Source organism: Andrographis paniculata, unplaced genomic scaffold (assembly GCF_009805555.1).
Source record: "Andrographis paniculata isolate CXL003 unplaced genomic scaffold, ASM980555v1 Contig55END, whole genome shotgun sequence".
Lineage (NCBI taxonomy): Eukaryota > Viridiplantae > Streptophyta > Magnoliopsida > Lamiales > Acanthaceae > Andrographis > Andrographis paniculata.
This window is the reverse complement of record NW_026137590.1, coordinates 260,428-274,448: the sequence shown is the minus strand read 5'-3', so window position 1 is coordinate 274,448 and position 14,021 is coordinate 260,428. Positions and strand designations below refer to the sequence as shown.

Below are 14,021 nucleotides of genomic sequence, written 5' to 3'. Positions count from 1 at the left end.
TCCATGTGGTGATTCATGCCCTAAAAAATTGGATTGGATCGGATTGTAGGACGCTCCTGTGACAGTGCCCAACGCACATAATAAAGCAACTGGATTTTGATTTTTCCGGCGGTAGTATTAGATGATTAAATATGTAAATAAAAGCCTGTAATAATACAAGTTGAGTTGGCCGAGTTGGTCTAAGGCGCCAGATTAAGGTTCTGGTCCGAAAGGGCGTGGGTTCGAATCCCACACTCAACAATAATTTGTATTTTTTAACCATTTTTTTAAGCCCCTTTCCGTTTCATTTATGCCCATCACCCCCTCCTTTGTTTGTATACATCCACGTATCGGAAACAGATTCTTGAATTGGATGTTATTTCTCTCACAAGATAAAAACATATATATATATATATTACGAGCATTAGAAGTACATCAGATAATCATGGCCACACCAAACCCTACAAAACTTAAACTCAAAGACAGGCACCGGATAACATAAACAGAAGATAACATTGGTCCTGCTAAAGAAAAACAAGTAGAGGCCGAGAAAACATAGAGCATGTACTTTTCAAAGCATCAGCTGTTGTTAAGTATGTATGTGTATATATATATATATATATATAGATTCATAGATATGTGTTCATTTGAGCATCAGTTGCAGAGAAGAAGCTCAGCTCATCCAACAATGTTTCAATGCATTGATGGGCGAGGTCCCCGGGGTCGGACAGGAGTCTTAGATGGGCTAACCCTGAAAGAAAGAACATTTCGAATATTAGCAATGGTAAGAGAGTTGCAGAAGACACTGAATTCAGCGGCAAGAATTGGTATTTAACCACCTTATGGGTAACGAGCCCAACACTATGCCGCTGCAGTTTAGAGCAGCTATTGCACTCTCAGCCTGCACCCGAAGGGGTTGTAAGATTTTAAACCAGGTCGAAAAAAGATTAGCAGAGACCGAATTACAGGATTCGGATAAGGAGAAGTGTAGATAATGTACAAAGGTGAAAATGAAGCAATTGGAAGAGTTTGTGTAGAGTGAGAAGAAATTCATGATGATGGAGATTCTCATGTCATTGATCAGAAATATAAGTGAGAAGATATTTGCCAAAACATGAATATCGAAATAGTAATAAACAGGTGATCCAGATAATTGATTATAAAGTGGCTTATCCAAAATGTAGGGTTCAATTTAATCTCGGATTCCAAATTAATTCGAATTTCAAGCGAAAGATCACACTAGATGCAAGATTATCAAAGCAATTATGAGCTCAAAATCAATAGATGCTGCTCAAGGCCAAGCAAAGCTAAATGGAGTGAGGTTGGAGAATAGTGTTAGCACAAATTTTTGTTGCATAATCTTTTTCTTTCATTGAAACGACTAGGTGTTCGTTCCTATGACATGTTCATACACAAAGGACACTAAGTAAAATTGTTATAACTTTAGATAGCATCAGCAGCAGCATCGAAGATCGGTAAGCCTGTTTTAACCCATAAGAAACCTAGTTCGAGAGGTCACATAAATATGGAACTATATACCACATGTACTAAATGACTTAAAGAAGTTTATATGAGCTTAAAAGGTTTGCAAAACATTAACCAGAAAGCAAGCTGATTCTCGATTTTTTTCCCCTTTTGGGTCCCTCAAAAGGCTTTAAGACAAGAAAGCCTTAAAATGATTATGCATTCAAAGCAAAACAAAAGGCACAACTGCAGATCGGATAAATCTTACCATAACAAATTCCACAAAAGCTATACGAGTTGAATGCTGATAATCGCCAAGCAACCTCAAGCGATGAACCTAATCAACAAAAGCATTTAAAAACATGGTCGAACTTTAACAGATTCAATTATTTGGAGTTATCATATGAGAAGGTATAAACCTCTCCACAGAGAGTCTCGAAGAAGACTTTGACGTCTGCTTGAGTGACCTGCTTCGACAAACATACAAATCATGAGTGCAACAAATCAGCAGAGCATTGTAATGCGTCTAAGATTTACCAGTGTCGATGCTACCTTTTTGTCAATATTTGTACAATAAATAGTTCTTGCACACATCTCCCTTTCATCTTCAGACTAGAGGCACAGAACGATTAGTCGTTCATTCTTGAAACAAGTTGTGTTTTAAAAGAGTTTGAAAATATAGAAACAGCATGTATCAAATTCCTCACCCTTGGCAAGAATGTTGGATTGACAGGGGCAATTGCAGTTTTGGATGGAAGCACCCTAACGGGATAGTACCCGAGCATAGTTCCTGCCAAACTCAAAGCATTCCTTGCCCCTTCTGCATGTCAAGCAAGAAAACACGATGAAAAAAAATGACCCACACAATTTATTCACTAACACATCCAAATTAAATCAATCTGACGCACCCTCATCCGTAAATTCAATGAAGGCGAAACGAAGCACAGAATTGGGGTCACCACAAACACGGCAATCCACAACCTTCATCACAAACAGCATTCAAAAGATTCTTGTTAGTGGTAAATCCTTGCTAATCTAACCCTTCTCATCGAACATTATCACATATTTACCTGCCCACAACCAATGAAAAGTGCTGCAAGTTGCTCCTCAGTAACCTATGTGCCAAGATGCATAATCAAAGCTATGCAAATTTTCGAAAAGAATCAAAGTTAACAATCCTTAAAAAACCTTTATTAGTCTCTCTATACCTGGTGATCGATATCAGAAACATATACTGTTCTCCTTATCACATCTTCCCTTTGTGCCATGCTAGTTCGGCTATTCATCCGCCGGTTTCCATTAGAGTATCCATTTTTCTTCTGCACAACACAAAGCAATAACCATAACTAATGCCTCCCAAAACCTTCTTATTAAACCTAACAATCTTAACAACCATCACATTCAAATTGAACCAAATCATATAAAATAAAATCACATGAAATTCCTATCCTCTGTAATCATATATTTCTCACCAATGGAAACACAAACAATTCCGTCCAGAAATGTGTCACCAAGAAATACAAACCTTTCTGAAAGAGCCCCTATTAGGAAGCCCCCCTGAGTTAGCCTGCTGCTGCATTACAAAACCATTAAGATTATACCCAAAAAGGCCCGCCGCCGCTGCCGCCACGGCAGCGGCAGAGACCTGCGGCGGCGACACCAACAACCTCTGCATTCCAACGGCACCCATAGAAGGAGGAACAAATTCTGCCGCCATTGGATTCAACTTAGAGAGCATTTCCTGCAAATCTCTCATCTCCCTCTTGAAACCCTCCCCTCCACGAACATCCCCATCCTCGTCGGTTTCCGGCGGGATTCCATCTCCGTCAACGGCCTGCTGCTGCTGCTCCAGCTGATGACGCCCGTTCAACAATTTCTGCTGTCCAAGATGGAAATTCTGGTCCGCCGGCTTAGTTGACTTTTGGTCGTTTCCGGCGGCTTTGGCCGAGTGGTGGTGATGGTAATCCGTCGCGACGTCGTTCTGTTGGACATCTCGATTCGATGATGCTGTCGCTGTCGCTCTAACACCGGCATTTTCCACCACCGCCATGATCAGAAACCCTCGCGTGACTCACGTTTTCTCACTCCTTTTTTTTTTGTCTCTCTCTCTTCTACAAAAAAAAAAAAAAAAAAGAAAACACAGAATATGATTCTTCCGTCCGCCAGATCACAGCTCGGAGCTTCCATTCACCGAACTCGCAAAAATCCGAAACAATTATTTCAACAAAAATTAAAAAAAAAAAAAAAAAAACAGAATCAAAAGCTTTTTTACCTGAGTCCTAAATGGCGCCCATTGAGCAAATTCACTGCAAGATCATAACCAAATCCGTCAATAGAGAAATGATCCACAAAGTAAAATCCAAGCAAAAACAGAGCGCAACTTTTTTCTCTTTTGGCGTATTTTATACTCTCAATCGAAACAATCTTTTACCGAGTCTGCAATTAGACAATACATCAACAAAGAAACAGTGACTATACGTATACATACATATATATATATTTACACAAAGCGCATGGGTACTGTAGAGAGAGAGATTTCTAGAGTCAGTCTAGAGAGAGAATAGGGAAAGAGAAATAAATGACCTTCTCTCTCTCCTTTCCCTTCATTGCTCGTGTCATTTTTCAATTTGATTTCCAAGACCAAGGCGATGTAACTCCAGGAAGTCCCAGGACCTGAGCACCAAATAGATCTGAAGCCACACGTACTGTAAAGGGCCCCCCAAGAATGGACGGTGTAGATGGAAAGAATCTTTGGAGTTAACATAAAAATTGATTGATGTGTTTGTTAGGGTCTGCCACACAAAAAATTATGATGGGAGAATCGTTGTGGTTGTGGAACCAGAGAGGGCCCCACCTCTATGCATAATGTTTTTACATCGGAATTTAGAGAAGACAAAACAATTTTTTTAAATACAAACAAACAAAATTGTCCTACTTACTACAAATTCATCCACCTATTTTACATTATGCACTATAATTAAAAAAATAATAGTATTATATTGATAATAGATATAAAAGTATTTTTAAATATTAAGGGACTGTTTGGTTCATGAATATTTTTTTGAGATTGGAATTTCACAATAGGATTTATATGTGATGGGATTTATTATATTTAGGATTTGGAATCCCATATTGATAAAATGTGGTGGGATTTGTATTTCTCACATCTTGTTTGTTTTTCGTATGAGTCGAAGGATTTGAATTTTTTATATTCTAAATGACATAATTGTCCTCCTATGAATTTTATTTATTTTGATAAATTAAACCTCTAATTTATTATTAATATAAATTGAAAAGATATCAATAATTTTATATGAGGACAATATATTCGCGTAAATACCCGACCTATTTATTTGAGTATTAGGCGTGGATCCGAGTCATGTTCGGGGTAATATAATAATAATATATCAACTATACATATGAAAAAATAATTTCGAATAATATAATTATATTAAAAATATTTGTTGAGTTTAACGTATTCATTATTTTATTATTATATTTTTCTAATAAAATATACAAGTTTTAATATACATCAAATCCAGTACATATGTAATTTTAAATTAAAATTTAAGAATTGTAAAAAAAAAAATCGGATCCATCAAGTCTTTCTGGATATAGTCTCGGTCGGATCTAGTATAATCGGATCCAATTTAAGTCTCGGATTTAACTATATATATTTGGGATGAATATCAGTTCCGATTAAACCCGACTCATTGTGGTCCATATAATTTTATAATTCAAATAAAATTTATAATAAATAATAATTTTAAACAATGAATTTATTAATTTATTTTTTAAAAAAAATTGTACCATAAAAAATAATATAAATTTAATTAAATATATAATTCAAATAATAATTAATTTTAAAATTATTTAATTTTTTATATAAATATAATACTATTATTTCTTTTATAAGAGGATATAAATGTAAAAATAAAAATTTCAAAAATAAGATTTAAAAGTAACAGGGTACCAGTTACAAAAAAAAAAAAAAAAAAATCTCTTTATTTGTAGAATTTTGAACTCTTTTTTCAAATTCCATCACTTTAAATTCCACCATTTTTTTAACCAAATATGAATTTCATAGGATCTTAAAATCCAAATCGCATGGAATCCCATTAAATCCTTGAACCAAACAGCTCCTAATAATATTTCAAATTTATATAATTATTGTAAAAAAATAGAGATAATTTTGTAAAAAAAAGTTGAGAATTATTTAAAAAATAAAAATGAAATTATTGTTAATAATAAAATAAGACTGTTATTTTTAAGGGGAGGAAGTATATCATATACTTTAATAATATATTATATAATTGCAAGTTGAACAATATTTTATTTTTTTTGAGCTATGGAGATACCACGTTCCAATTAACTATTCTTTATCAACTCTGTAATGAAATTTTATAATCCACTATTATACTTATATAAATTTTATATTGAAATATTATTTATTTTAAAAAAATTTGTGGCAAATGGCAATCCAATAATTCATATTTTCACGGATTAAGAGAATATTATTAAAAACACCCTAACCCTAACCCTAACCCTAACCGCAGCCCACTGCTCTCTAAACTAAATTAACACTGAAAGTGGGGAACTATTAATGTTTGCTTGGTTAGTACTAAAGGGGCTCGAGTTACATTAATATATACACATATAAATATAATATAATGGTGAGCATCGGTAATCTACATTCATACATAATTTATTTAATTTCATTTAGTCTCTCCATTTAATTTTTGTGATGTAAGAATTCACAATCCTTCAATAAACCTCAAGTTGAAGAAATAAAATTTTGAGTTTATAATACTCACTTCATTTTAATTTAAAGTATTTATTTTTACATTTCGTCTATTATACTTTAAAATATTTGTTTATATCTAAAAAAAATAATAATTATACACGAATATCAAAATACTTTTAATTTTTATTTATATTATAAATATATCATTACACATACAATTATTTTATGCATAAATCAAATAAAAAAAATAAAAAACTCTTGCACATGTTTTACTAACTAATAAAATATTATTATTTTTTAATCTATTATAAACTTCAAAAGACCTATTTGATTTGAGATAGAAGAAATACAATAAATTAAATAGAGGAAGTGTTATAATGTTAATCAGAACAAATTAATATAGTGTTAATTTAACTTAATCAATATATTATATATAAAATAAATAATATTTCTTTCGTCTCACTTATTATGTCCATATTTCTATTTATGTATATCCTACTTATTTTGTCATTTTTTTAAAAAGAAATTATATGCTTTAATCCAATTTTAAATTTATAATTATTTTCAACTAATACATTTTTAATTATTTACATTAATTATACATCTTCTAAATTCATATGTTTACAGTAAAATAGTCACCATACATGTGAGTTTGAAACAAATAGAATATATTTTTTATACAAACGATTATGAGTTCACCTTCACACTACTAGTACCAATTAATTACTCAATTCATTTCACCTAATTTATCTATTCTTTTTACTTTTGTATGTTCTACATAATTTATTATTTTATTTTTTGAAAATATAATTATATATTTTAATTATATTTTTAAATTTGTAATTTATAATTATTTTATTTAATCAAACTAATTAGTTATTTTAATCATAATTAATTATTTTTCATTAAATCATAATTATATTTTTACTAATACATCTAGGGTGTGTTTGTTTGGAAGTTTGAATTTTGAATTAGAATTTGAATAGTAAAAAATTTGATTTTGCTTAATTATATGTTGCGATATAAATAAGTGTTATATAATATTTTAAATATAAAATTAATTTTTAGTATAATATAAAAAATATAAAATTAAAATTCAATTTGATGTTTTTTTTAAAAAAAAAAATTAAATAAATAATAAAAATCTTATAAAATCCTCCGAAAAAACACACCATTATTAATTACTTCATCCGTCCCAAACACTCTGCAATATTTTGTTTTTTATTTATTTCAAACTCAATGCAACATTTTCAAATTTATAAATAATTAAAATATTTATATACATTTATTAATATACATTTTATTTTATTATATCGTATTATTCAAATAAAAAAATAAATAATAATTTCTCTCTCAAATTATATTATTTAATATTCAAATTATTTTAAATTATCGTATTTAATATTTTTTATCTAAATTTTTGTGTCAAACACAAATATTGCAATATATTTGGGATTTGTTTGCAAGATATTTGGGGGAGGGAGTTCTTAATAAGTCATTTATAAGAGTAGTGGTTGTGATTTGAGAACGCTAGGCATAAAGGAAGGAGTGAAGTGGTAGATGCGATGATGCATGTATGCAGCGATGTAGGGGGTAGGGGTAGGGGTAGTAGGTTAGGTGTGTGAATTCGGTGGTACTATTTTCCGCATGGTGGCAGAACCCAGAGACTGCCACGTGTCGGTGGCCAGTACGTGTACCGAATGGACATACAGACCACCCCACCTCTCTGTCTTTATCCACTGCCAATCATACATATACTAGTATTTCCCCTATATATTTTTTTTGTATTTTTTTGGCACATAATTTCAAAAAAATTAACATTAAAATATTTATTTTAATTTTATTAAATTAGTAAATGTACGTAATAATTTAAGAATAAAAAATTATGAATTCACATATTATTATGTTCAAATCAATTTTTATCTAAAAAAAAAATAAAATACACAAACAAATATTCACTGGATAAACTCAAATAAATTAGCAGGTGCGCATTTAACACGTCATTTTAATTAATTGGTATACAATAATAGGAAAAAATTCATTAAAATTTCCAGCTACCTTCAACTGCATATTAGGAAAAAGACAAAGAACATGCTTATATGTATTTTCAACACGATTACATCGTATCATTTTATAACATGGAGCAATATTTTAATAAAAAACAAAATTTGTTTGAACTTTTTTATTAAAGTACAAACGACACATTATACTCTAATTTATATAGGTAGAAAAAAAAATTAAAAAAATCAAATTATTTAAAAAACACACCTATGGCTAGGTATTATTAAAATCAAGAAGCAGCCTCGTGATTGTCAGGTTATTTAACTTATGGTCAATAAAGGAAGTGGTTACCTGTGGAATAAACAAAAGTTTAGGGTGTGTTTTGAAGATTTTTTTGTTTAAGTAATATTTTATAAATGTTTTATTATATTAAAAATTATATATATATTTTGGAATTTGAAGTTCAAACAGTACAAATTTAAAAATAAATCATAAAGGAATAAAACTAACAAAATATCCACTAGTTTATACATTAGGGGCGAATATCACAATATCTTATTTATTTATTATTATTATTATTTTATAATATTGGAACATGCATATGTTATTCTTTTAGTTTATTTTAGATAAATTTTGGATCGAATTTAATATTTTGCAAATTAGATTTGACAAGACAAGTTACATTAGACGAACCATATTTCTAAGTGTGAACCTCAAATTTAGTGTCACCACCCTTAAAGAATATTTGCACTATATTATAAGGAATATTTGCACTATATTAACATAAATCCTGTCATAATATAAATTACATTTATTGTTTTCATTCTACTTTGAAATTTTTTATTTTTTATTATAGTAAAAATAATTATATATTAATATTAAAATATTTTTAAATTTTTACATAAATTATAAATATATTATTATAAATGCAATTAATTTTATGAGATAGTATATAACTTTTTATTATTATTTTTTTGAATTTGAATATATGAATTTTTTATTTAAATGTCGATTCATTGAAATATCTTGTAAAAGAAAATACAATGTATAAATAATGAGAAATACACCTACATTATAATTGATAATTCAATTCAATTTTTAATTGCCTTGCCATTCCATTAGCTACATTGATTAATTGTTGGAGTTAGCGGGACCACGAGTCCTTCATGTAGCCTAATAAGCTATATATACATATTGTGTATATATTTATATATTCATTCCGTCTACAAACTAACGTTCTACTTTTCTATTTGGAATGTCCAACAATTATTGTCGTCTTTCGATTTTTATACACAAAATTTACTCTTTTACTCTTATTTTTTTTACTCTTTCATTTCCTATACTGAAAATTAAAGGTAAATTTGTCATTTTATAACAAAAATCCTAATTACCTAAAAATACGTGTAAATATCAAATAGGACATTAAAAAATAGACGGAGAGAGTATCATTTTGATTTTTTTTTTATCATTTTTTTAAATAGTCAAAATTGTATATTAACTTAATATTCTATATAAAAAAAAATTATATGTATATATATTCTAAGACACTATGCAGCATATAATGAATTAGAGACTTGTAACCTACTATTTTCCCACACTTTTTTGATTTGTTTATTTTGTGAGATTTGTTAGAAATGATTATTCTAAGGGTGTGTTTGTTTGAAGGATTTTGGTGGATTTCCACTATTCATCCAATTTTTTTCCCCCAAAAACATCAAATCAAACACCTATTTTTCATTTTTTATATTATACTAAAAATCAATTTTACATTCAAAACATCACATCAAACCCTATTTAAATCACATCATACAACTATTCAAATTCAAAATTTTTACTATTCAAATCCCAACTCAAAATCCAAACCCCCAAACAAACACACCCTTAAGGTATTTTTCATCATATAATACTCTTGTTTATAATTTTTGTCCGTCTTAAAACAATAGTCTTATTTCCATAATAATCACATCACCGTAAAATTACTTTTATTTTTTTATTATTATTACACAATTGTCATTACTTTTTACACTAATATAGTCACAATGACAACAAAAAAAAAATAAAAATTATTCATACATTTTATCAATTATCAATATAATATCAATATTTCTTAAATTTCGTACCTAACACGACTAAGACTATAGTTCTTGGACGAAGAGAATATAAGAAATTGTGTATCGTAATATAAAAATAATGTGTATGTAATATATTAATTTTTTTTTTACAAAGTAAACAAACCCCTTTGATTAATTTTTTTTATTAAATATTTTTATTTAGTAACAAAATCATATTATTTATTTATTTTATTATAAAAAATAAAAAAAAAGTAACAAAAGACATTCATATTGAAAACCATAATTTATTATAGTATTAAGTTGGAAGGAGTATTAAAGATGTGTGGCAGCATCTAATCTGGGCCGTTGATACGGACCATCCACCGAAGTTTTAATGGTGGCAGGCAGTCTGAAATTTATTGCAACAACGTACCGTACATGCCAAATTGTAAATTACTACTAAAAATTTAATTTGTTACATAACGTTTAAATTAAAATAACAGTATTTATTTTGTATAATTTTAATAACAATATATTATTATTTTTTATAAAATATTATATTGAAATATTGTTCGTATAAAAATATAATTTAATATATCATTTCAAGTTCATTTTAAACCGCAACTAAATAAACTATATTTTATCCTTTTGCCTTTGATCGCAAGGCAAGCCATAGGAATGAAAAGTAGCCACTCATGATTCCTGAAAGGGACTACACCAACAAAAATATTACTACAAAATAAAGCAAAGCATCAAGGACAAGGCGTTTATGAATTATGTATATAAATATATATTGAAGAATATATTATTATTATTGAGTATTCCATCAATTAAATTTGTGTGTAGTTTCAAACACCAGCAAAAAAATTAATGGGCAATGACTTAAAAAAAATAGAATCTTGGGCTTTATTTATATATTATTATTATTATTATTATTTATTATTATTTTTTTAAGTTGAGAAAAAAACCCTCAAATAAATAGATGGACATCTATAAATTTCTCACTCTGTATGCTTTTATATATACTGTTGGGCTTAGCAAAAAATAAGTTTGTAAAGAGTGCTCATTTTGAACAAATAATGTTGGATTTAGGTTAAGAACATAAGTATATATAGGCATTGTCGAAACCAAAAGATCATAAATTCAAACTTTCGATTTTTTTAGGTTTCACCTGTTATACATAGTTCGTCTAAGGTGACTTATTTTGCTGAATTACTTTACAAACTAATAGGTTCTTTCGAAAATTCATTTAAACTAATTACGGTATAATACAAATAATTAGATAATTTTATTAAATTAAAAATATTATTATGAAATTTAAAATGTGACTAATATTTATAATTCACTTTTTTTTTAAGAAAAAAAATATTATGTAGAAGTCGTGGAGGATTAGATCCAGTAACTGGGGGTTTATGGTTGACAGATATTGCACACCATCATTTAGCTATTGCAATTCTGTTCCTGATAGCGGGTCACATGTATAGGACCAACTGGGGCATTGGTCATGGCCTAAAAGACATTTTAGAAGCCCATAAAGGTCCATTTACAGGCCAAGGCCATAAAGGCATTATTCCCAAACTCACCTCCACATTGTGCCGTGAATCGGCTTATATGCTCTATGGTAGAACGAGAATGAATCGAAAAGAAAATATTGAACAATTTATGCAAACAAAGATAGAAATATTTTATATTTAATAAATAAAATTAATATAAATGAATAAAAATTAAAATATCATTAGTAAAAATGATATAAAATATTATTTAAATAAAAAAATTACATCCGCCTACACTGTCACAAAAGACTTTTTGTTTATATAGAGATTTTTTGAAAATTTTGGAATTTTAAAAATTTGAAAAAAAAATAAAATTAGTATTTTATTTGATATTTTATGAAAAAAAATATATTCGATATAATATTTTTTGAAAAATAAATAACGCTAAATAAGTGAAAAGTATGTTGGGTAAAGTATCTTTATAATATAAGAGTTTGGGTCAAATTAATAATTATTGAAAAATATAAAGAGTGTATTTGATTATCTTAAAAGTTGTAGGGCAAAATGAAATTTCAAGCTGTCGTAATTCTTATAAATACCTCCCAAAACCCTACTTAAAAACCCTACCACTATTTAACTCGCTGTTGAACACCATCCGCAGCAGCAAGCGGCAGGAACCCTAGATTTTGATTATTTCCGTGGAAAAGTGAAAATGTCGTCTGGAGAGATCGCTTGCACCTATGCTGCTTTGGTTCTTCATGACGATGGCATCGCAGTCACGGTAATGCATTTTTCATTTCTTGTTCTTGTCAAAACGCACGCACAAATCATAAATGTTTATGCATTTGTAGGGATTTAGATTTGATGTTATAATGCAAGGTGTTCTTAATTCTTCTTATATGTTTAGGCGGAAAAAATAGATACGCTTGTGAAAGCAGCGGGTTTGAATGTTGAATCATACTGGCCGTCTCTCTTTGCCAAGCTATGCGAGAAGAGGAACATCGATGACCTCATAGTGAACGTCGGATCTGGCGGTGGTGCAGCGATTGCGGTATCTGCCACTTCAGGAGGAGATTCTGGTGGTGCCGCCGCCGCTGCCCCCGCCGCCGAGGAGAAGAAGGTATGCAATATTTGTTGTTCGCTTATGTAACGCATTTTCATTACATAGTTTCCCTGACGTTGATACGTAATGAAATCACACTTTATCCTCGATTTTGCTCAACTGTAAAAGCCCTATTAAGCCATTCTTCATTTTACCCAAGAGACGAATTTCGCATCAACCGTTGTGGAACTAAGCAATTTAAAACCAGAAGGCATTTTGCATTATATTTTCAAAATAATCCTTCCATCCATTTTGATAGAATTTTTGGAAACTTTAGATGATAGTAAAAAGTTACTTTCTGTGATGTTCAAAAGAAAGCCTCTGTATAAACAGAGCCATAGTATTTGCACAAGAAAACATGGTGTCAAGTGGAATGCACATTATTAGTTGCCTACTTACAAATTTGCTTTTTAAGTTCATTTTTCCTGTAAAATCTAATCAAACCAATCTCCCTTTATTACTAACTATATGTTGGAAGCAATCAAACATGACTGAAGTTACCACGCGTGTTTTGCTTCTTGTACGTTTACAGGAGGAGCCCAAGGAAGAGAGTGACGACGATATGGGCTTCAGTTTATTTGACTAGTGAGCTACAAATTAGGGATGCCATTTTGAGGTGCAATCGCTTTACCAATGAAGTTTTGTTTCAGTTTCATTGATTGCATTTACAGCAGCAGTAGTTTTCAGTATTTAAAGTAGATGATGATGACATTTTGTTGCAAGTGTCAAGTTTTTTTCTGGTGGTAAATCTTCTGAGTCTTGCAGTAAATTCTATTCATTTGCTGGTGCATATCATGGATAATTAAGTAATAGGCTGAAACTTTCCATTGAATAGTTATAGTGGTGGGATCTGAATTAGCCTTTAGTACATCAGCCGCCATTATTTCTATCCATTTACTCTCTAATCGAGCTAGCTAGCATTTCATAACACCTATGACTTGGTGAATTTTTTGTAATGTTTGGGGAATTATAAAATGAATACTAGGGAGAGGTCATGGTCAATATATGTAAAACAAGCGGATAGTTTCAATTGAAACTATGGATTAAAATCTTATATTTTTGAGTTGTATTGTATGATATGGTAGTATATGGTGTGCAGATAATTGTATGAATATAAATCACTGTGTTATTTGCTATTTGTCATTCATTGCTCGGTCACCGTAGAGGAAGTATTGAAGACCATATCT

The 14,021-nt window shown here is 29.8% G+C and overlaps 2 protein-coding genes and 1 non-coding gene across 3 annotated transcripts; 2 read left to right on the top strand and 1 right to left on the bottom strand.

The window, feature by feature from the left end:
• Window positions 1-159: 159 nt before the first annotated feature.
• TRNAL-AAG (transfer RNA leucine (anticodon AAG)) lies at window positions 160-240 on the top strand. The gene has a single exon. It is a non-coding gene; the product is annotated as a tRNA-Leu (tRNA).
• A 209-nt stretch (window positions 241-449) lies between these two features.
• On the bottom strand, window positions 450-4,038 carry LOC127256390 (polyadenylate-binding protein-interacting protein 12-like). The gene is made up of 11 exons (XM_051282377.1): window positions 3,716-4,038; window positions 2,969-3,554; window positions 2,652-2,762; window positions 2,514-2,558; window positions 2,352-2,424; window positions 2,151-2,263; window positions 1,996-2,055; window positions 1,863-1,910; window positions 1,712-1,780; window positions 819-880; window positions 450-730 (listed from the first exon to the last, which is right to left on the bottom strand). The coding sequence occupies exons 2-11, from the start codon at window positions 3,491-3,493 to the stop codon at window positions 673-675; spliced, it is 1,164 nt and encodes a 387-aa protein (XP_051138334.1). The 5' UTR covers window positions 3,494-3,554; window positions 3,716-4,038; the 3' UTR covers window positions 450-672.
• An 8,322-nt stretch (window positions 4,039-12,360) lies between these two features.
• LOC127256527 (60S acidic ribosomal protein P1-like) lies at window positions 12,361-13,908 on the top strand. Its single transcript, XM_051282578.1, has 3 exons — window positions 12,361-12,513; window positions 12,640-12,852; window positions 13,367-13,908. Exons 1-3 carry the CDS (start codon window positions 12,445-12,447, stop codon window positions 13,418-13,420), a joined length of 336 nt encoding a protein of 111 aa, XP_051138535.1. The 5' UTR covers window positions 12,361-12,444; the 3' UTR covers window positions 13,421-13,908.
• Window positions 13,909-14,021: the final 113 nt, after the last annotated feature.